This window comes from Myxocyprinus asiaticus, chromosome 10 (genome assembly GCF_019703515.2).
Source record: "Myxocyprinus asiaticus isolate MX2 ecotype Aquarium Trade chromosome 10, UBuf_Myxa_2, whole genome shotgun sequence".
Taxonomy (NCBI): Eukaryota; Metazoa; Chordata; class Actinopteri; order Cypriniformes; family Catostomidae; genus Myxocyprinus; species Myxocyprinus asiaticus.
Genome location: NC_059353.1, coordinates 47,780,990 through 47,805,187, shown reverse-complemented (window position 1 = coordinate 47,805,187; position 24,198 = coordinate 47,780,990). Strand labels below are relative to the sequence as shown.

The window sequence follows — 24,198 nt, the reverse complement described above, 5'->3', positions numbered from 1 at the left end:
GGGATGAGTGGAGACTCCACCCTCAGGTGGTCCAGCTGAATTGGAGTCGATTCGACAGGCACAGGTGCACCTGTTCGCCTCCCAAGAATCCTCCCCACTGCCCGCTCTGGTACGCCCTGACCGAGGTCCCCCTCGGCATAGACACGCTGGCACACAGCTGGCTCCCTGGCATGCGCAAATATGCGTTTCCCCCAGTGAGCCTGCTTGCACAGACCCTGTGCAAGGTCAGGGAGGACGAGAAGCAGGTCGTCCTGGTAGCACCCTACTGGCCCACCCAGACATGGTGCTCGGACCTCACGCTCCTCGTGACAGCTCCCCCCTGGCGAATTCCCCTGAGGAAGGACCTTCTTTCTCAGGGCTGGGGCACCATCTGGCACCCGTGCCCAGACCTCTGGAATCTCAATGTCTGGCCCCTGGATGGGACTACCACCTGCGGTGGTAGACACAATCATTCAGGCTAGGGCCCCCTCTACGAGGCGCCTGTATGCCTTTAAGTGGCGTCTGTTCGCTAAGTGGTGTTCTCCCCATCGGGAAGACCCCCAGAGATGTGCAGTCAGATCAGTGCTTTCCTTCCTGCAGGAGAGGTTGGAAGGGAGGCTGTCCCCTTCCACCTTGAAGGTGTACATTGCCGCCATAGCAGCACACCATGACGCAGTCAACGGTAAGTCCTTAGAGAAGCACGACCTGATCATCAGGTTCCTAAGAGGCGCCAGGAAGCTGAATCCCTCCAGACCGTGCCTCGTTCCCTCACCAAGCTTAAGGCACTCTCCTTGAAGACTGCCCTCCTGACTGCGCTCACTTCCATCAAGGGGGTAGGTGACCTGCAAGCGTTCTCTGTCAGCGAAAAGTGCCTGGATTTCGGTCCAGGTTACTCTCACATGATCCTGAGACCCTGACCGGGCTATGTGCCCAAGGCTCCCACCACCCCTTTTAGGGACCAGGCGGTGAACATGCAAGCGCTGCCCCAGGAGGAGGCAGACCCAGCCCTGTCGTCGCTGTGTCCGGTGCGCGCTTTACGCATCTATTTGGATCGCATGCAGAGCTTTAGAATCTCTGAGCAGCTCTTTGTCTGCTTTGGTGCACAGCGGAAAGGAAACACTGTCTCCAAGCAGAGGATCACCCACTGGCTCATTGATGCCATAACTATGGCATATGTCGCCTAGGGCATGCCGCCCCCGGTAGGGCTACCAGCCCATTCTACCCGAAGGTGTAGCGGCTTCTTAGGCCCTGGTCAGAGGTGCCTCTCTAACAGACATTTGCAGAGCAGTGGGCTGGGCAACACCCAACACCTTTGCGAGGTTCTACAACCTCCGGGTGGAACCGGTTTCGTCCCAGGTAGTGGCAATCAACACAGCAGATAAGCCCGGGATTGCACATAGCGCCTTCCACCTCCCTTGGAGCTGAAGACGTGCGCCATTAATTCCCAGTAGTGTTCACAAACTTTGTTCCCTGGCTGACTTCCTCCGAGCCCTGTGGCAGTTGAGTTTTCGGAGAGACTCACTGCCGGCCCAGTAGACGTGCTAACTAAGAGCCCTGTTCTTGGGTAGGTGCTCTGCATGTGGCGGTTCCCTGTAAGGCTAACCCCATGCGATATATATCTTCCGCTAGTTCATTTCCCTGCTGGCAAACTGCGTCTTCCTTGGGCAGAGCCCCTCTGCCCCAGTCTCCATGTTTGTAGTAACTCATCCCCCATTGTGCAGGATCTACCTTGAAGGCTCTCCACATGGTTGGAAAGACCATGTGACATATTCTTCCACTTAAATACCCCCCCCCCCTCTCTTTGGGCGAGGTTTGGTCTCCGTGGTGTCTTCCCCTTGGGAGGAACACCCCCCGACTAGACCTGGCGGCCCAGTCGGATAATCCCCCTTCTTTTTTAGGGAGTGGAAAAAGAGAAGGGGAAAAGAGGCCACGACTGGGTTAAGCCTGTCTCTATAATTGGGTAGTCAACTTGTCCCCAAAAAGGGCCGTTCGACACTCATATCTATGTTGGGGAGGTTACGTGTCGACCTGGTGTGCTGGCTATGAGGCACACAGCAAGTCTGCCCACCACACACCGCCAGTTCACGTAACAGTTCAGCCTTGTGGTGTTTCGTATAGGGACCCCTAGTGTCACTACATCGACACCAACGTCGAGTGAGTGACAGATAGGGAACATTATGGTTACTTGTGTAACCTCCGTTCCCTGATGGAGGGAACGAGATGTTGTGTCCCTCCTGCCACAACACTGTACTACCTGCTGAAATGGCCGGACCTTATATCGGCTCCTCAGCATAAAACCTGAATGAGTGGTTGCATACCAGCTCCTTTTATACCCGTATGTCTGGGGGAGTGGCATGCAAATACCACTCGCCAATATTCTTTTATCAAAGACCAGAGATGTCTCGGGCTCCCAAGAGTGACCCCTAGTGTCTCTACATCGACACCAACGTCTCGTTCCCTCCATCAGGGAACGGAGGTTACACAAGTAACCATGACGTTAGTTTAGCGGACATTTTTAATAGGTCTCTCGGCAAATGGGAATTTTGCTTCTAATGTTTTAAACATAAAAAACCGGTACCATGGTGCAAATTGCTTAATACTATATGACAGATTTGTACAAACCTTGGACATGCCCTTGTTAGAGAAGTACAATCCTGATCTTCTTAACACAAAGTAGAACTTCTTCCATGATTTCCTGCCATGCTCTTTGGCGTGAAGGAACCCGTGAATCTCAGGACAAGAGCTGGAACTGAGAAAGGTCTGCAGGAGAAACATCAGACAACTCAAGTTTTGACTAATTCAGGATGAAACAAGTGATTTTTCCACTGAAAGGTGAAGTGAGTAATTTCTGTCCCAGTAGTGGCAACAAAAGAAATAGGCACCTGTATAAGTTGAGATTGGTTCATGATTCCGTTGGTTTCACTCGATATAGACACCATGTGCTCTGGGAAAAAATCCTGCAATGACCAAAAGGACCATGACAAAACAAAACCACATTACAGTTCAGCTCAACCAGATGAGATAAACTAAAACTGTGCTCCCCAGTGAATTAATTATACATTAACAGGACAGAACACATACACAAACGCACACTCACAAGGGGCTTTTTGAAGAACTCATATTTGGCGTGATTCTTCCTGAAGTACAGGCAGCTGCTTGAGTCCATGCCCCAGCTCGACTGCACCTCAATAACTAACTCATGGTCTTCTATAGTTCTCTCTGGAAATTACACACAAACATCAGATTACTAGATTCTCATAGATTGTCTTCCATGTTAATGATATCATGATGACCATCTAAAACAATTTTAAACAGCATTTACTGTAGGAAATTATTTTATAATCATTCTGCATGAAGCTTTAATGACCTCATATTAATTTAGTGACTACATGAAATATTTATATAAATGGTGATTAGTCACAGGACCTACGATATTAACTTTATTAAAAAATAGTTTAAAAAATGTATTTTTTATTTTTTAAGATGTATTTAGGCTACATAAACATAATGATGACATTATGCAAGACATGTGAGACTGCCTGTGTATTAAAGTGTAAAATATTCTCCATCATAGAAAAAGAACGTTGTGATGAGGAGGAGGGTGGGGCCGGGCCATGACAATGCACATCCGACCCCAATTGGGCTAATCTTGCTGAGGAGAGGGATAAATGCAGCCGGATGCGACAGTTCGGGAGAGAGAGAGCCACATGCAGCTGCCGTGTATGTGTTTATGTTTGTGTCTTTTTGTTTAAGTTCTTATTAAAATATTACTTTGACTGTTCAGCCGGTTCCCATCATTTTAACCTTGTTAAATTGGTGCCGAAACCCGGGAAGGAAGAGGGATGCACTGTCGTGGAGTCCTCGCCACTGCCGTCCACCCAAAGGAGCAGCCACGGCCGTCTGCCGGGGGATGGAGGAGTCGCTGCTGGCCGCCTGGACGTGGAAGAACAGTCACCGTCCACGAGGGGAGGAGGGGCTCACTGCCGGCTGCCTGGAGCGGTGCAGCCGCTGCCAGGGGTGGAGGGGCTCGCTACCGGCCGCCAGAACATGGAGGGGTGTTCCATCCACCAGGGGTCGGAGGACTCACTCCGATCCGCCCGGGGAGGAGCGGCTATTGTCCGCTAGAGGATGGAGGAGTGGTCGAGGACCAGGTGACAGCTTGTCTGGGAACCTAAGAGCAATTTTTTTTCTCTCTCTCTCACTGTCGCTCCACCTTGCCCTATCCCTCTCCTCTTTTTTTTATCCCTCCCCTTGTCACCCTCCCCAGTTCTAGAGAGGTGGGGAAAAGCCTGCCGGCAGGCGCAGCCAGATGGACAACGCCCACCCCCCACCCCCAGAGATGAAGGAGGGGGATGTATGTCATGCCAGGAGTTCCCCAGCATGAGGCAAAGGAGGTAGGAGTGTGACGAGAAGGAGGATGGGGCTGGGCTGTGACTACGAACATCCGGCCACCAATCAGGCTAATCAGCTGAGGAGAGGGATAAATGCAGCCGGATGCGGCAGTTCAGGAGAGAGAGAGCCACACGCAGCTGCCGTGTGTGTGTTTATGTTTGTGTCTTTTTGTTTAATTTCTTATTAAAATATTACTTTGACTGTTCAGCCAGTTTCCGCCTCCTCCTTTCCCATTTTAACCTTGTTACAAACGTAAACATTGAGAAGCAATAAGCCACACAAGGTCATGTGATACAGGTAAGGGCTGTTTGTAAAATCACTGTAACTCACAGCATCAAATGACTGGTGGCAACAGCAACGTACAGTGTACGGATTTCCACTTTTATTTTTATTATATGAAGGTCAGGCGTGGCTCGTCTATATGGGCAGGTAGGGCAGAGCCCCATCTAAATATTCATCCACTTGAAAACATAGATCCATACTATAAACTGTCAATAATGTTTTTTGTTTTTTTTCATTAAATATGTTTAAAATGCTGACATATGTATTTAAAAGCAGGCCTAGTATAAGATTATTTCTAAGTTGTAAAGTAGCTGAAAGCTCCATTACACAGTGTTTGATATAGATATACAAGTATGTGGGGCAGACAGTCTGCTGCCCTCCCGATCTCCACAGCACCCCTCAGTTTTTCCAATGGAAATCTGTGGTCAAATATGGTACTGCAAAGAGCCCTCATTGAGACCCATTGGGGCAGAAAATAATCTGTCCATAAGTAGTGCAAAACCAAAGGTAACTTTATGATTAGTGCGCGCCAGCAGTGTGACAAATTGCAAACATGGCGAGCACTATCGATGAACGCGGGTGTAACAGCATGTCGTTTCTATTGAAAATTCAAGACAAATTGGCCATCAATCAACTTGGTCCTGACAAGCCAGACATAAAAAATTGTTTGGCAATCAAAAGATAAGGGTAGGTGATGAGACATTGTATGTTTTCTATGACGACAAATTGAAGTCTATGTCAAAAAGCCTTGGCTCATGAAACTTTCAAATTTTGCAGATTTACTGTGATTTAAAACATTTTAGTTTTTCAGTACTGTGGAAACGTGTAAATGGCATGTAGATAGTTCTGTTTCTCTCCATCTACTCCCTGGGGTTCTTCAACAACAATTAACATTATAATATAATGCTTGATTTAGAGTTTGATCAACAACATGTCAACATTTTAAGATAAAGCATTCTTATTTAGAATATTAGAATCAACATTATGTTCTAAGAGTGCCGCCTTGTGGTGGAATAATGCAAGGACACCACATATTGTGTCAGCGCGTTTGAATAATGAGTTGAATGAGTTGAATAATATAAAAAAAAAAAAAAAAACATCTGCCCCACCTATACCTGTGGTCACGATCCGCTACTGATAGCTGTCACATAAAAACTTGGAAACTTTTTACCAGGCCTGTATTATTTATTTTTGGAAATTTTAAATTTTTTAAAATGTCTTTTATGAATAAATGTATGCTTTTAGCCTTATCCCAGACTTTAACAATTAAAATATGCAAATCCATTATAAAAAATACTAATTATAACTTCAAAACTAAACAAAGAGTGAAATAAATGTAAACTGTTTCAGTATTTGTTGGGTGAAAATTATTTCTGATTGGGAGACATTCTTCCTAACACTAGAAGGCTTCTTAATATCATCCTCTCCCCCAGCTGACACTGCTGAGGTTGTTCTGTCCCTTGATGCTGAGAAAGCTTTTGACAGAGTCAAATGGGAGTATCTGTTTTTCGTTTAAAAATGTTTGGTTTCGGTTCCAATTTTATATCATGGATTTGGTTATTATATTCTTCCCATGTCGCATCTGTGCATACTAATGCAACACATTCTAAACCCTTTCCGCTCCATCGAGGTACGCATCAAGGCTGCCCTCTTTCACCTTTACTATTTGCTTTTGCTTTTGAGCCACTGGCCATCTGGCTATGTAGCGAGGAGAAGTTTGAGGGCATTCTTCATTAAGGAATCACCCATAAACTCTCCCTTTACGCAGATGATCTTCTTTTATACATAGCCAACCCTATTTCTTCGTTACCATCAATCCTTAATATTCTTGATTTATTGGTTATAAATTGAATCTTCAAAAAAGTGAATTGCTCCCCATCAATCTACCAGCTGAGAGGCTTTCTCAGCAACTTTTTCCCTTCAAGTGGGCTCAGGAGGGGTTCCGATATTTAGGTGTAATTATTACTAAGTCACTTATAGCCATCTTCACAATAAAATTTCACTCCTTGCTTGACATCTGTAAAGCAGATATAAAGAGATGGTCTTCTCTCCAAATATCGTTAATAGGCCATGTTAATTTGGTTAAAATGGACATTTTTATATCTTTTTCAACATATACCAACGCTTATTAACAAGTCTTTTTTTGTCACTTTAAATTGGATAACAAACTATTTTTGTGGGGCAATAAGTGTGCATGCATTAAGAGAACGGTTCTCCAACTCCCAAAGTCTAAGGGGGGCCTTGCCCTACCTAATTTCAATAATATTGGGCCTGTAATATTAATAAACTTCTTTATTGGATTGGTTCCTCAGGAGCCCCAGAATGTCATATTCGGGCCCAAATGGAAATGTCATCCACCAAATATTCCTTTCATTCAGTGATTTGCTCCCAGCTTCCTATAGCTACCAAAGATATTTCAGACAGTTTAGTGGTTACCAATACTCTTAAAATATGGGTCCAATTTAGGAAGCATTTCAGGTTGATTAGACCATAGGCTTTGGCTCCTATCTTGAACCATTATTCTTTTCAGCCGTCATGTTCGGACCCAGTTTTTTCGTGACTGGTCTTCTAGGGGTCTTAGTACCATCAATGACCTTTATGATAAAGGAATATTTTTTATCTTTTTCAGAATTTTCAGATAAGTATGATCTTATTAACACTCACCTTTTTCATTTCTTTCAGATTAGCCATTTTGAACAAAACCCATTCCCTCAATTTCCTCATTTCCCTCCTGATTCTAAAATGGACTCCCTTCTTTCTCTCAATCCAGACAGAAAAGGGTTAATCTCTGTCATTTATGAATCTATAGATTCATTAAATCCAGACCCCACTGTATCCCTTAAGAACACCTGGGAGCAGGAGCTGGGAGTGGCCATACCAGAAGTAGAGTGGGATTACATACTTGATTTAGTGCACTCTTCATCTATATGTGCTTGACATGGTTTGACACGATGCAAGATCCTGCATAGAGTACATTACACCAACCTCAAAGATATACCCAGATCGAAGTGACACCTGCAATAGATGCAGACAGTCTCCAGCCAATCATGCTCACATGTTCTGGTCCTGTCCAGGATTGGCAGAGTTCTGGTCTACAATATTTGACACTTTTGAAAAGATCTTTAATGTATTAGTTACTCCAAGCCCTTTTACAGCTCTGTTTGGAATTCCTTTTAAATCGAATTTGTCTTCAACTGAACAAGTTGTTGCCTTCACCACGTTACTGGCTAAAAGGCTCATTCTCATTAAATGAAAACACACTTCCCAGCCTTCACATGATAGATGGATAAAAGAGATTCTGTTGTGTTTGAAATTGGAAAAATTATGATTCTCTTTAAAAGGGTCTCTAAAAACTTTTCATAAAACGTGGAAGCCTTTTTTAGATTACACTGATACCACTGACCTGTCACCTGAGAATGCAGATGAGGAATTTTATTATTTATGTATTGTATTTGTTGTATGTCTTATGTACTTCTGTGTGTAATTGTCTTTGGGATATTGGTGAGTAGGGGGGTTGGTCGGGTGGGGGGAGAGGGGATTTAAAATTGGAAAAAAGCAGAACTGTGGTGTGTTATTTTTTGAATACATTGTTACTATGTCTACACAAAATTTCAATAAAGACAGTGGGAAAATAAAACAATTCTATCATTTTAGTTTTAGTTTTTATTGATGACTGTCCCACAGTCATTCACACCACATCAAACTATTTTGTCCCTAAAAAAGTTTTTTTCAAAATGTAGTGTACTTGTAATACTTTAAATAATGTTGTTTTTGTTAACATTAGTTAACAGCATTAGTTATCATGAACTAACAATGAGAAATACTTTTACAGCATTTATTAATCTTAGTTAATGTTAATTTCAACATGTACTAAAACATTTTTAAAAATCAAAAGTTGTATACTGTATGTTAACATTAATTAATGCATTATGGACTAACATAAACTAACAATAAACAATTGTATTTGTATTAACTACAATTAACCCTTTAAGCTTTGAAGGTGTTTTTAAATATTTCCTGTTGCAGTGGCATACCCAAAATGAAAGGCTTAGGCCTACACAGTAACTCGTAAAAAAAACAAAAACAAACAAAAAACAAGGAGGGTCAAGTGTTTATATCATTAAAAGATTTGAAAAGTTTTTCTAACAATGATACCAGAGTATGATAAATTATGAGACTCTCAGCCAAAGAAACTGCTGAAATATCACAAAACAAAACTTTACTTTTTTCTGATTTGACATTATTTATCTCAGGGTGTAAATAAGGTGACTCCAAAAAACTGCTTGTGTTTTTTTTTTTTTTTAATTATGTCAACTCTAACTGAGAAACATTTTGTGTTGATACGACAAAGCAATCAAAAGTTACAGCACTACACAAAACATAATAACTGTACATACAAAATAATTATAAATTATTATTATTATAATTAATTACACATTCAACACAAAAATGACTAAAGGTATGCATAGCATAGCGACTTGATTTTAGTAATTCGATTTCCCAAAATGAGTGCCTTTTGACTCAATGAGTCAATCAGTGAGTCTGTGTCATGAACTTGGCGCCATCTCCTGGTGGCCATATGTAACATTGTGCTTCGTGTGGATTATCTAATGATCTTTGTATCTGATAACCTTGTGTGAGGGCTCGTTTGAAAGAAAATCACCCCTTCTAAGTAATTTTATATAATGCTTTATGTTCTGCTTATTTCTCAAGATGTTACAAGCGAAAACGCGGCATGTAAGCAAAACCTGTTCACATGAAACATAAATGTCAAAGACATATACTTAGCTGTTACTCGCTATATTTTTGTCTGTGAGTAAAACAAATTGGCTGGTTGTATTCTACTCTTTGAGAGTTTTCCAACAACATATGACACATGGCTATTTTATGAGAATGATGTTTTAACTGATTACAATAATATGTACAGAGCAAATTTTGTATAAATTATCAAAATGGAACACTTCTGATTTGTCTGCAAATTGCAAAGCACTTGTTCAGTTTATGTCATAATGCCTACATGCATTGTAAAGAAGAGCTTCTAAGCTTTCAAACGATACCCATTTTGTGTTGGTCAAGACTGCAGTTATTAATATTTTGACAACTCATTTATTTTCTTCCGAGCTTAAAGGGTTACCTATGAATAATAAATGCTGTAAAAAATATATTGTTCATTGTTTGTTCATGACACCTAATGCTTTAACTAATGTTAACAAATTGAACCTTATCGTAAAGTGTTACTATGTACTTCTTAACAAAGTGGAATATTAGATGTGCTGGAAATGACACTGTGATGGGAAATTTCATGACTGAAAAAAACAAACAAAAACAAAAAATGACAGAAATGCCATAAATCCCATGTGATGCATGTACATACACTGTTGGACATTGTCAGTAGACAAATTAAATAAACCTGTGAGGGTGTGAATTTTTTTTTTAAACAAAACTAAAAGTTAAAGAAACAACCATATATTGCATTTTGCACATTATATTCTTTCTCACCATTCTAACCAATTTGCCATGCCTTCTTCTACAGTGATTGCATCATACTGGCATTTGCCAGTATGCACTTTATATTGCCAGTATACCATTATATACTATATACTGTCTGCACAATCTATTCTAATCTAATCTAATCTTATCTAAATTATGATAAAACCTCAAACCTGAATATCTGTGATGGTAGGAAAATCCCATATCACAGAATATAAGTACTGGTAAAAGTAACCATTCTTCTCTTTTCATGAGTTTGAAGCATTATGAAGCAGTGATTAAACACATTAACAAATGGCGCAAACGTGCCCAGGCATTTAAGAGCATCTGTTTGCCAGCATTCAAGCAGGGTGTTAAACCAGATGTTAAAGATGCCACATGCATTATTTACAGTATCTTCTAGGTTACCATTGCAGGAGTTTCACATAGGCATCTGTAAGAGTGGCAACATTTCTGTATGCTGTCTTCGTATATACAGTATATTAAATGAGCCGTACAGTCTAATTTTGCTCTGGAAAGAGATAATCTTCAAAACATTACCCTTGTCATTCTTGATAAACTACATAGCCAAAAGTATGTGGACATCCAAAACAAGATCACTTAGCTTATCTGATCATAGCCAAAGCAAACAATGTTAACACAGTTTCCAACTGAGAATATCTGGCCGTTCATTGCAGTTACGCTATGGAAATTAATAAGTAGAAGAGATATAACTTTTCTGCACGGCTGCTTCTAAACAGATGTGTTCCATGCAGACATTAAACTTGCATTTAGGGTTGCTGGAGCTCAGTAATATTTAATGATAAAGTGAAATAATGAGCTTCTCACACATCTCTCTCGTTGTTATTGAAGGTCGCTCGTTATCAAGTCATCATTTTGAAAAATATGTTAATAATTATTCCGTCAAACCCACGGTGCACTGGGACGGTGAAACCCAGGCTCAGAAACAAATGAGGCCAGTAAAATCTCATACTATTAAACAGATAGTTCAAACTCTACATTCTGATTGGATAAGCCGTGTTTGAAGCCATTGTAAAATGCTGATAAATGCACTCCAGTATGACCGCACATTTTATATTAGAGCGATCTTTCAGTTAAGGGAACATTTTTATCCCTTAGGTTGACTTAAAAAAAAAATGCAAATAATAATAATAATCATTATAATCACCAAAACAACAAAAATAATAAAAAATAAATAATAAAAAAAAAAAAACCTGTATGACTTTCTTCTGTGGAACTAAAAAGGAGATGTCTTAGTCACCATTTACTTTCATTGCATCTTTTTGCTATGAAAGTGAATGGTGACTGAGGCTGTCAGTCTTTAACATTATGCTTAACATTTCATTTTGAATTTAACATTTCACAAAAGCAAGCAAGTCATTGGTTTAGATTGTTATGAGGGTGAGTAAATGATGACAGAATTTTTGGATGAACTGTTCCTTTAAGCCCATTTTCTAAGTCCTCAAACCAGTCCAAATGATGATCAGTTTGAAATTCCTGATGACAAGTATTTCAATGGGCCTTTTGTGGTTGATTGCATCAAATTCAGCTGTACCTTGTTAACAGCCAACAACATTTCTATTCATAACTTTCATTTGCCTGCCATGCTTAATCAAAACAGCAAAATACATTTTTATCTACTGATACAAATTCAGTTAGAAAAGAGAAGCTTACCGATGCCCAGATGAGGCAACTGCTCAAACAGAGTCCAGCTGTGGTCATCAATACAGTGATTCTTCAGTATAAACTGCTGGCAGATGTCCCGGGCGGTGATGTCAGTTGGCACCTCCACAGTACGGCTGGTGTTGTCTTCACTGTACACTTTAATTACCTGCAATACAACAGGAAAGAAATAAAAACAGCCTTTATATTTTGCACTATTGTATATGGGATACAAGATAACTATTTACTGAAGACCGTGCAGAATACACTACCACCTACTGTACAGTTATTTAATAAAAAAAAATAGTAAGTGAAACAGTAGTCATTATTTCACAATAAACGTTTAAAACAGTACTTTACTTATTTGTCACATGAGCTTAATTCAGGAAGCAACCTCCAGTTCTTTTTTCCCATTTGGTCCAGTTTTATGTCAAATAAATAAATAAATAAAAATAAAAAAGTTGCAGTCAGATCAAACAATGAGTAAAGAAAGAGATGTTCTGATAAAATTGTGTCTGATATTACTTCCATTTCCTTTGTCATACTAGCACATATGTTGTATTCCAGTCATTTTGACCCGAATTACTTTTTTTTTTTTTTTTTTTTTACTTTGGAATAAAATGTCTTGACTTTGCTCACATATGGTGCGTGAAAACACAAATAAAAAGAATGGGCAATTTTCTTTACATTTTATTGATTTTATTTAACTTTGTAACACCTGTGGTGTTCCTGGTCAAAAATGACCGGCCATTGGAAATTAATGGATTAGACTAAAAAATACAGACATATTACTTCTTCAGGAGCATCCCAATCCTTTAGATGAGCACATTATTGGATGTGTGTTTACACACACAAAGTCCTCAGACATGTGCACATGCACAACACACACACAAACACACACACACATACACACACACATACACAATGTATGTTGAGGGCTCTTTTGTGCATGGTCTTTCAATGTACACTCTTTGAGGAATATTTCAAGATCTACTTATCATGTTCTGTTTGGGCTCGTTTGAATCGCTGTAAGTTACAATATGTCATTGTCTACAGGATGTTATATGTGTGTTTCTGGAAGTAATAAGGGAAAACGTGACAAAAATATTCTATTTACGTGTGTCTGTGGGAATTTCATATACTAAAACTCACTGCATTCGACAAATTGAGACCTTTCCAACGATATATAACACATGGCTGTATCATAATTTTTATAGTTTTACCAACTCTGAATATAATTGTTGTAAAAACAAATTTGCAAATGATGAGATGAAACAGTTCTTATTCATCAGCAAATTAAAAAGCATTGTTTAAGAATTGGTAGGATCAGCTATATGCATTGTAAAGTCCAGATTTGAAGCTTTAAAATGACACATATTTTGATCAGAACAAGCAAGTGGTTATTAAGTATTATGTAATTATTACATATCTTTTTTATTTTGTGTGGGAGTGTGACTATTTCAGCCCTCTTAATTCAGGAAGTATTTTCCCCATTAATTTTGTTCATAGGGATTTCATAAAATCCTTCATAACAGAGATCTAAGCCATAAACCAAACCCACCAGATCCAAGGTGAATCACAACATTTGAATGTAAGCAAAAAATAATTTGAAAATCGGACAAAAAGACAAAGGTACAAGACTGTGAACGTAACAATTCCATGAAACACTGCGAATGACATTATAGAATTAAAACAACCTATAGAATGAACGTGACTATTACTACATTTTTGCAATACTGACTTTTACAAGTTGCATTCTATGTTTCGACGCAGTTCCCTGGTGCAATGAACACTAGAGGTGCTACAACTACTTTGTGTTTAATTTTACTTTTACACAAATCGCAACTACAGCTGCTGATTATGACTTTATAAAAACATAGTTTTTTCACTAGTACTCACAGAGTGCTATGTTATGATATAGAAACACTTTTACTGCAACGCATAATTTGAAAAACAACACAATTTAACACTTGAATTACAGACTCACCTACATTTACACACTTATTCCAATGTGATTAGCTTGTGTGGTAGCTCACCTGATAGAGTGTTGGATTTTGGACTCAGAAGACCACGCTATGAGCCCAGCTAAAAACGCAAGATGAAATGTGAGTAAAATAAGTGATATGAACTGACATGGTTACTTCAGAAAATGTGCTTTTCATGTCACATTTGCTTTTTCCCCAATAGATTTAGGTGTTGGTTAAGGATGTCTGTTTTGTTTATCTCTCATTTGCATTTATTACACTATCGTTTAGGTTTAGGTTTAGGTGTTAGTTTAGGGTAAGGATGTCTGTTTTGTTCACCTCTCATTTGCTTTAAGGACACTATTGGTTAGGTTTAGGTGTTGGATTAAGGTAAGGACATCTGTTTGTTCAATTCTCAATTGCTTTCAGGACACTATCGGTTAGGTTTAGGTGTTGGATTAGGGTAAGGACATCTGTTTTGTTCAACTCTCAATTGCTTTTACGACACTATCGGTTAGGTTTAGGTGTTGGATTAGGGTAAGGACATCTGTTTTGTTCAACTCTCAATTGCTTTTACGACACTATCGGTTAGGTTTAGGTGTTGGATTAGGGTAAGGACATCTGTTTTGTTCACCTCTCATTTGCTTTTAGGACACTATCATTTAGGTTTAGGTGTTGGTTTAGGGTAAGGATGTCTGTTTTGTTCACCTCTCATTTGCTTTTACGACACTATCGTTTAGGTTTAGCTGTTGGATTAGGGTAAGGACATCTGTTTTGTTCAACTCTCATTTGGTTTTAGGACACTATCATTTAGGTTTAAGTGTTGGTTTAGGGTAAGGATGTCTGTTTTGTTCACCTCTCATTTGCTTTTAGGACACTATCATTTAGGTTTAGGTGTTGGTTTAGGGTAAGGATGTCTGTTTTGTTCACCTCTCATTTGCTTTTAGGACACTATCGGTTAGGTTTAGGTGTTGGTTTAGGGTAAGGGTGTCTGTTTTGTTCACAACTCATTTTCTTTTAGGACACTATCGGTTAGGTTTAGGTGTTGGTTTAGGGTAAGTGTGTCTGTTTTGTTCACATCTCATTTTCTTTTAGGACACTATCGGTTAGGTTTAGGTGTTGGTTTAGGGTAAGTGTGTCTGTTTTGTTCACGTCTCATTTGCTTTTAGGACACTATTGGTTAGGTTTAAGTGCTGGTTTAGGGTAAGGATGTCTGTTTTGTTCACATCTCATTTGCTTTTAGGACACTATCGATTAGGTTTAGGTGTTGGTTTAGGGTAAGTGTGTCTGTTTTGTTCACATCTCATTTGCTTTTAGGACACTATTGGTTAGGTTAGGTGTTGGTTTAGGGTAAGTGTGTCTGTTTTGTTCACATCTCATTTGCTTTTAGGACACTATCGGTTAGATTTAAGTGTTGGTTTAGGGTAAGGATGTCTGTTTTGTTCACATCTCATTTGCTTTTAGGACACTATCGGTTAGATTTAAGTGTTGGTTTAGGGTAAGGATGTCTGTTTTGTTCACATCTCATTTGCTTTTAGGACACTATCGGTTAGGTTTAGGTGTTGGTTTAGGGTAAGTGTGTCTGTTTTGTTCACCTCTCATTTGCCTTTAGGACACTATCGGTTAGGTTTAAGTGTTGGTTTAGGGTAAGGATGTCTGTTTTGTTCACATCTCATTTGCTTTTAGGACACCATCGGTTAGGTTTAAGTGTTGGTTTAGGGTAAGGATTTCTGTTTTGTTCAACTCTCATTTGCTTTTAGGACACTATTGGTTAGGTTTAGTTTAAAGTTTTAGGTTAGGGAGGTGCATTTTACTCATTAAACTCTCCATGTTATTCACCTTAAAAACCTTATCTGATTGTGACACCATTTCACTCGCCTTTTGCACCCCCCCGCACCCCCCCGCTGGACATTTCTCTGGGGAACTGCAACAAAACGTAATGAAGCACGTAATTTAGTTTTGCAAAAATGTTGCCACAGTCACATAATGTTCATGTGATCACACTGAATTAAAATCAATGGAAATAAAAAAAGAACTCTCAGAATGCAAGGAGACTGCGTCATGGAAGTGGGGGTTCACTGCAGAGCTTTTTTTCTGTGGGTTGTTTGCCGCAATTCTCTTATTGATGGATCTTTTCCTTTCAGGATCATCGGTAGCGTAATTCTTCAGCAAGTTGTATGGACTACTTTTATGGTGCTATGACAGACATTTTTGTCACATGATCCTCTTGAAAATAAACACGTTCATTTTGTACTTTCATCCAGTTTGTTTAACGCAGTATGTTAGTATGCTATTCCGAACATTGTCATGAATACACAGTCTTGCCATGCAGTTTAAACACAAGATAATTTGCCACACTGCAACAAGCTCTTGCCATTTTACCTTCCGGGATCTGATCATTAGATACAGTGTAACTCCACCATCCCATGGGGACAGTTTGAACTAAATTTCACATCATGCCCTATATACTGTATGCAACAACCCGTTCATTCAAACTCCAAGCGTGCTGACCTGAAGTCATGAATGTACCCTTTCATGAATGCAGAAGTTCCTTGCTACACTCAAATCCAGAAAACCTAGTGTACAATAAGCTGTAGATGCTAATATTACCTTAGAATCTTCATTCCACAGTCCTTTTGGGGCCGTTTTAGTATGGATCTCGTTTTGCTTTTAGCTCAAAGTGCTCTTAAATGATCTCACATAGAAATAGAGCAGCATTCATACCCCTTTTAACAGAATTCATCCATTTCTTATGCACAAAACATGCAGAAATGAGTAAATTGGTGTTTCAGCATAACTTACCTCTGTGCTTGGCGGCAGACAAGGCTGTGATGTGGAACTTGCTGAGCAGCTTATGTAGGGCTGAGCGCACAGCATTTTGCAAGAGTTGAATTAACATAGAATATAAACGCAAGCTCTCTCACCCATCTCTCTCAGCGACCGAGGTAATTAGAGAAAGCACACTCAGTTGCAGCTTCCACTGCTGTATGTCCCCATGGTTCTGGCCAATCACCTGCCACCGTTTATCCAGTGGGGGTGAGTCTCGCTCCGTCTGAAACCCCCCCGCAAACACACACACACACACACACCGGAGGAGGGGGAGGGAGGCAGGAAAAGTCACAAGATTTGCCCCACCTACCTTTTCACACAGTCTTGACAAGCCCCTCTCCATAAATCTCAGCATGCAATTAGGACACCACTGTTTAAAGGAATAATTCACCCAAAAATACAAATTCTGTCATAAGTATCATAAAAGTAGTCCATGTGACTCATGCATCAAATTCCAAGTATTCTGAAAGCATACGATACTGTGAGCATTATGAAATGTACGTTAATTTTCAGTGAAAATCTTAACGTCCATTACGCATTCACGACTGCTATAAGAGAAGCTGGCAGAGTGACATGTTATTATACAAAAACTTTCATTGTTTACAGATAAAAACAACAACATTTTCACGTTCACATCATATACTGTATGTGTTAATGGAATATTCTGGGTTCAATACAAGTTAAGCTCAATAAACAGTATTTGTGGCATAATGCTGATTACCACAAAAAGCAAAAAGTTTATTTAGAAAAAGCAAAAATCTGGGTTACAGTGAGACACTTACAATGGAAGTGAATGGGGCCAATCCGTAAACATTAAAATACTCACTGTTTCAAAAGTATAGCCACAAGACATAAACAATTTGTGTGTTAACATGATTGTAGTGTGATAAAATCACTTACTAACCTTCTCTGTGTAAAGTTATAGCCAATTTTACAACTTCGTTGCCATAACGCTAAAACCCAAAATCGATGATATAAACAACTTTACAGCTCAAATAATACACACATTTTTACAGAAGAATTAATGTAAGCGCTTTTATTAAATTATAAGCTTCACATTTCTGCCTTTAAACCCTCCAAAATTGGCCCCAATCACTTCCATTGTAAGTGTCTCACTGGAACCAAGTTACAATTTAAAAACAAGTACAATTTAATATTCACATCATATTTGTCTTAATATATTGTATGAAATATTAAAGTAAACTTCACTGACATCATTGACCATGTTTGATAGCATTGGTTCTCATTACTTCTTGTGTTATTTAGTTCTCACATTTTATAGCGCTACAAACGGCAACTACAATTTTATATTCACATCATCTATTTCTTCATATATTGCATGGAATATTAAAGTAGCTTTAACTGACATAATTGACCAGGTTTGATAGCATTGGTTCTGTGTGGCGTAACTGAACGTACGCGATAGTTGGAAAATGCAGAATAGAGATTGAGATTTTAGAGCTTGGTGGAGGATAAGATTCTCAGTGAATAAAGGCTTAAATTTCAGTCTGTTCCTCACACAAAGCTATTGTATAACTACAAAATACTTGGAATATATAGCATATGAGTCATGGGATATGATTATGGTGCTTTTATGGCATTTTTTGTCCTTTCTGGAGCATAACAGATGTGGTCACTTTGTCATTAGGTGTCAAGAATCTTCAAATGTTCGCCTTTTGTGTTCCAAAAAGGAAGAAAAAAGGACTCCAGGGTGAGTCAATAATGACAGAATTTTCATTCCCATTCTGTTAATTTCATGCCATTGTTTAAACACTCAAGTTATAATCACGTTTAAATGCCTGAGCTTGACCGGAGCATATTTCCTAAAAGTCTGGTATACACATTTAGACATAAAATTCCTTAAACTACAACAAAAAGTGACATTGTTGAAAAGGTACTGCATAACAGGACTGGCCATGTAATAGAGAGGGCAACAGATAGGGGGCTGAGAGACACAGCAAGAGAGACAGGAGAGCTAGACTATCATAGACTATGTGTGTGTGTGTCTGAAAGTCAGATTGGTTGGGAGGACACGGCAGCCCTCTTTCAGCAAGGAAAAGGAGGTCAGTGCTCCCCAGCAGGGCTGGGGTTAGCAACCCTTTCAGCCAATCAAAGCCTCCCACAGTGACATCATCTCTAAATGAGGTAAACGATCTAGTGTTTAATCAGTAAGAGAGAACTACAAGACACAAAAAGGCAGAGAGGAGGAAGAAGGAAAACCCTTGCAAGGACTGGTGCTATAAATCTCTCTAACAAGCATTTACGAGACCTAACCTGTTAAGTCAAAGCAATTAAACAAGCAGGATTCTTACTGCATCCTAATCAGAGTAAATGTAAACAGTCCCTACTGGTAAATGAGTAATCGATATTAAAGTTAAAGAATGCCCATTACAGCATGGTAGAATAGGACATGTGATATAAAATCAGGGCAACGCATTAATTAAATGCAATTAAAACTCTATGGAACCAACGGCAGGTCAGTGGGCGGGGCCAGAAGCGTGCACTAAGTTTACACTTAAACTGTAAAAGTCCTCGGATAAATAAGTCACTCATATGTTGTACCATTTCTGAACTTTTCATAAAATATCATCACTTTTTTTTTTGTTACATAAATTAAACAAAATAAAGCCTGACAACATCCGCGTCGCAAATGAGCACCACCTTGAGATGATGTAGAAATATGTGAACGAATATAAAAGTCTTTCACATAGCACTTAAATAGACAAGTCATATATCAAATGAAAGCTCATTCTCAGGAATGTAACTATACAGTTTATTTTGTTGCCATAACACCACTGTTTGAATGATAACCAATCTCTTGTCTCCTCCTATCACTGCTTCTGTAAGCCCCAAGTAGCCATAAACTCAGCTATATCAGTTCTTACCTTAGGCTGTATAGCAGAAAAAGCATGATAAACAAATCATCTGCAAAATGTTACCAACTATTAATGATGAAATGTTATATATAATTTGAAATAAGGATCTCAGCTTTCGCCAAGATATTCTACAAAACAGTGGGGAACATGGATACGATCTAAAATAGACTGGATGTCTATGGTCTTTTCTGCGTAAGAGCACCACCTACATTTCATATCTGTATATTGTGATGGAAGGTGATAGAGAAAGTATTCTTTTTTTTTTTTCTAGTACTTGCTGCCATCTAGTGGAATAAAATAAGACTTTTTGCAGGGAGATAGAGCAAATAGAACCATAATTACATACTTGCAAAATTAGGACAATAACTAATATATATATATATATATATATATATATATATATATATATATATATATATATATATATATATATATACACTATATTGCCAAAAGTATTCGCTCACCCAACCAAATAATTGAATTCAGGTGTTCCAATCACTTCCATGGCCACAGGTGTATAAAATGAAGCACCTAGGCATGCAGACTACTTCTACAAACATTTGTGAAATAATGGGCCACTCTCAGGAGCTCAGTGAATTCCAGCGTGGTACTGTGATAGGATGCCACCTGTGCAACAAGTCCAGTTGTGAAATTTCCTCGCTACTAAATATTCCAGAGTCAACTGTCAGTGGTATTATAACAAAGTGGAAGCGACTGGGAATGACAGCAGCTCAGCCACGAAGTGGTAGGCCACGTAAAATGACAGCGGATGCTGAGGCGCATAGTGCGCAGAGGTCGCCAACTTTCTGCAGAGTCAATCGCTACAGACCTCCAAAGTTCATGTGGCCTTCAGATTAGCTCAAGAACAGTGCGTAGAGAGCTTCATGGAATGGGTTTCCATGGCCGAGCAGCTGTATCCAAACCATACATCACCAAGTGCAATGCAAAGCGTCGGATGCAATGGTGTAAAGCACGCCGCCACTGGACTCTAGAGCAGTGGAGACGCATTCTCTGGAGTGACGAATCACGCTTCTCCATCTGACAATCTGATGGACGAGTCTGGGTTTGGCGGTTGCCAGGAGAACGGTACTTGTCTGACTGCATTGTGCCAACTGTGAAGTTTGGTGGAGGGGGGATTATGGTGTGGGGTTGTTTTTCAGGAGCTGGGCTTGGCCCCTTAGTTCCAGTGAAAGGAACTCTGAATATTTCAGCATACCAAGAGATTTTGGACAATTCCATGCTCCCAACTTTGTGGGAACAGTTTGGGGATGGCCCCTTCCTGTTCCAACATGACTGCGCACCAGTGCACAAAGCAAGGTCCATAAAGACATGGATGAGCGAGTTTGGTGTGGAAGAACTTGACTGGCCTGCACAGAGTCCTGACCTCAACCCAAAAGAGCACCTTTGGGATGAATTAGAGCGAAGACTGCGAGCCAGGCCTTCTCATCCAACATCAGTCTCTGACCTCACAAATGCACTTCTAGAAGAATGGTCAAAAATTCCCATAAACACATTCCTAAACCTTGTGGAAAGCCTTCCCAGAAGAGTTGAAGCTGTTATAGCTGCAAAGGGTGGGCCGATGTCATATTAAACCCTATGGATTAAGAATGGGATGTCACTTAAGTTCATATGCGTCTAAAGGCAGATGAGCGAATACTTTTGGCAATATAGTGTATGTGAATGTCCATATAGACAATGATGGCAGCTGAGACAAAGACAATGTATTCAAATTTTGATGTCAATAGGATTAACGGTTTCATAGTTACAGCCAATTTCATGTTTTTTGGTATTAGAGCGCCACCATGTGGCAAAACCACGCATCTTTTCTGGGCGACCAAAGATTGACCTCTTACATAAGCATGCCAAGATTGGTGAAGATATCTCATTTCCTTCAAGAATTATAGGCATTTATGTAAAATTGGGCACCCCTACTTCCGATGTTTTCGCATACCATAGCTAGCTCGAGTCGAAAGTTCAAACTTTTTTTGATAACTTTTGATATCGAGACTCCATAGAATCGTTTGACACTGGTTTGGTCCCGATCGGACGAAAAACCTAGGACTAGTTCGCAAAAGTAGGTTTTATGAAAAATCCAAGATGGCGAAAACTTTTTATGGGCGGAAATGAAATTGGAGATATATGTTTTGTTTGGTTTGAGCCAAGGATTCCAATGGTATAAAGCACTTGAGTCTAGGAGTCTAACGGTCTAGGAGTTATGAGCAGTTTCGCATTTTTGATCGCTGTATCGCCCCCATTGACCGATTTAATAATAATAATAATAATAATAATAATAATAATACAAATCTTAACAATTACAATAGGGTTTCAGCGCTAAGCGCTTGAACGCCTAATAATAATAATAATAATACAAATCTTAACAATTACAATAGGGTTTCAGTGCTAAGCGCTTGAACCCCTAATAATAATAAAAATCTTAACAATTACAATAGGGTTTCAGCACTAAGCGCTTGAAATCCTAATAAAAATAATAATAATTAAAATAATAGTATACTATAATGATGTTGTCTGTCAAAAATTGTATCTTGTCAGAATGTGTGACTTTGAACACTAAATTAAAAGACTGTTCGGGGTTCAATACAAGTTAAGCTCAATCGGCAGCATCTGTGGCATAATGTTGATTATCACAAAAGTGCCGCAACTATTTAGTGAATTCACCCTCATAGACAGTGAAATCATTAAAAATAAATGCAATTGAATTGTTAAACTCCTGCGATACAAAGATAAAGAGAAGATTTTCAAATGAGCAAAAGCTCTTAAGGTACAAACTTGTACATCAAAGAGGAATTTTTAGTAGCAGTATGACAAAAAAGAAGAGAGCTACTGCCACAACTTCAGGAAGCTCGCCGAAAGGGAAATGTTGCCTATCTCAAATATGACCTGCTTACCATGCGCCTTGTCGTCAGTATGATCATCCCAATTATTTTCATCTCCCCACTCTTATCTAACTCTGGACTGCCAGATAAAATCAGATTATACCCCCTTTCATCATAACATATGTAATCTTGCTCAGCTGTCCAGTATTGACCCTAATGTCAATATTGCAACTAATAAAGATGTAAATAAGGGCTGTTAAAAGTTGCTGATTATTAAATCGATTAATCGCAGTTAATCACATATATGATTATTTGCAGAGAAAGCCCCCCATATAAAAATAATTAAATCTATAATGGTTAAATAAATAATAAATCATATTTAAATAATTATAATTTCCATACCAGTGATCCATATAATTGACTACAGTCAACAACAATCCATTTTGCAACTGAATTCGTAAATTTGCCTGAGGTAGACTTATTATAAGGGCTTTTCTAAGGATGCGAATGAGCAATAGCCAATGAGTTAAATGTTTATTTTGTCCAGGTTGGCCCATCCCTTCCTCCAAAATACCTGTAAAATACTGGGAAGTGTTGGAGTATGGAGTATGGAGCTAGAATGTTTCAGAAGCTATACCCTTCTAGAAGAAAACAGAGTGTATCATAATAATTCCCCTTCTGAATTGAAATACATTGAATGTGGCATTCCACAAGGATCAGTATTAGGGCCCCTGCTCTTTTTAATATATGCTAATAATCTTTATCTGTACTCCAAAAAATGCATTCCTTATTCTATTTGCTGATGACCTGGGACACGGGTTCGTTGCACTAAATTTCTTCGAATACTCATTGATGATAAATTTGGTTGGTAAAATCATTATTCTCTGATTGAATCAAAAATAGCTAAGAATATTGGTGTCATCTGAAGAATAAGCCATTGTCACCTACTCATACAATCATTCCTTTATACTACTTCTTTATAATATGATATACCCTTATCTTTTTATACTGTGATGTTATCTGGGCTAGCACATATAAAAGTAGCATCTCCTGTTTGTACCTTCGCCAGAAGCAATTTATTAGAATGATAACTTCTCATTTTCAAGCAAGCTCCGCTCTTTCAGAAAATACAAATTCTAAATGTTTATTAAATTAATCACCTTAATCACGCCTTTCAGAACATTTTTAGTTTATTAAAATGTTTCTTGTTTTGCAATAACTCTTTATCAACATTAAAACTTTTATGTTTGTGTGGTATGGCTTTGTATGTATTATGTTTGACTGGCACACAGTTCATTTCTGGTCATTTTGTAATTAATTTCACAAAAGTGTAGTATCTAAATGTTCACATTCAATACAACTAAACTGATTAATTCTGTCAGGACATTTTAATTAGCAGTGATGGATATGAGTTATATTTTGATGTGCAAGATTTGCAAGTCTTTGATAAGCTACGCTAGCTGACTAACATCAATTTCCCCCCCCAAAAAAAGAGTGTTAGTGGGGTTGGTTGGCACATTGATTTTGTCGTTGGATGGCACATTTGATTTTGGTTAGTTAGAAAAAAAAAAAAGAATAAATAAACTCATAACCTTCATAAGCACTATTTTCAAATGCAATGCCTCTAATACACACATATATAAAACATAAAATTATCATTATTATTATTATTACACATACACAGTTTAAGCCAAGCCAATGACTAAGCATTTATGACTAATTTCAGGCATGAAACTCTGAATGGCGTAAGCTGGTAGGTTCTTTAAACTTGTTGTCTGTCAGCCAATCAGCTTGCTCACATGTAACGTCAAGCTAATCGGCTCACATGGTGTAAGCTAATAGGTCCTTTGACATGTAATCAGGTAGCCAATCAACTTAAGTACTCTCTCT

At 38.9% G+C, this 24,198-nt stretch overlaps 1 protein-coding gene across 1 annotated transcript in view; it reads right to left on the bottom strand.

Annotated features, from left to right (window-relative positions):
• Window positions 1-24,198, bottom strand: part of LOC127447643 (growth factor receptor-bound protein 14-like) — a 105,781-nt gene that overhangs the window by 26,804 nt on the left and 54,779 nt on the right. The window contains exons 4-7 of the mRNA XM_051709600.1: window positions 11,818-11,974; window positions 3,077-3,198; window positions 2,862-2,936; window positions 2,602-2,739 (exon numbers count right to left, since the gene is read on the bottom strand). Of these exons, the coding sequence (XP_051565560.1) occupies window positions 2,602-2,739; window positions 2,862-2,936; window positions 3,077-3,198; window positions 11,818-11,974 (492 nt within the window). The remainder of the gene's footprint in view (window positions 1-2,601; window positions 2,740-2,861; window positions 2,937-3,076; window positions 3,199-11,817; window positions 11,975-24,198) is intronic.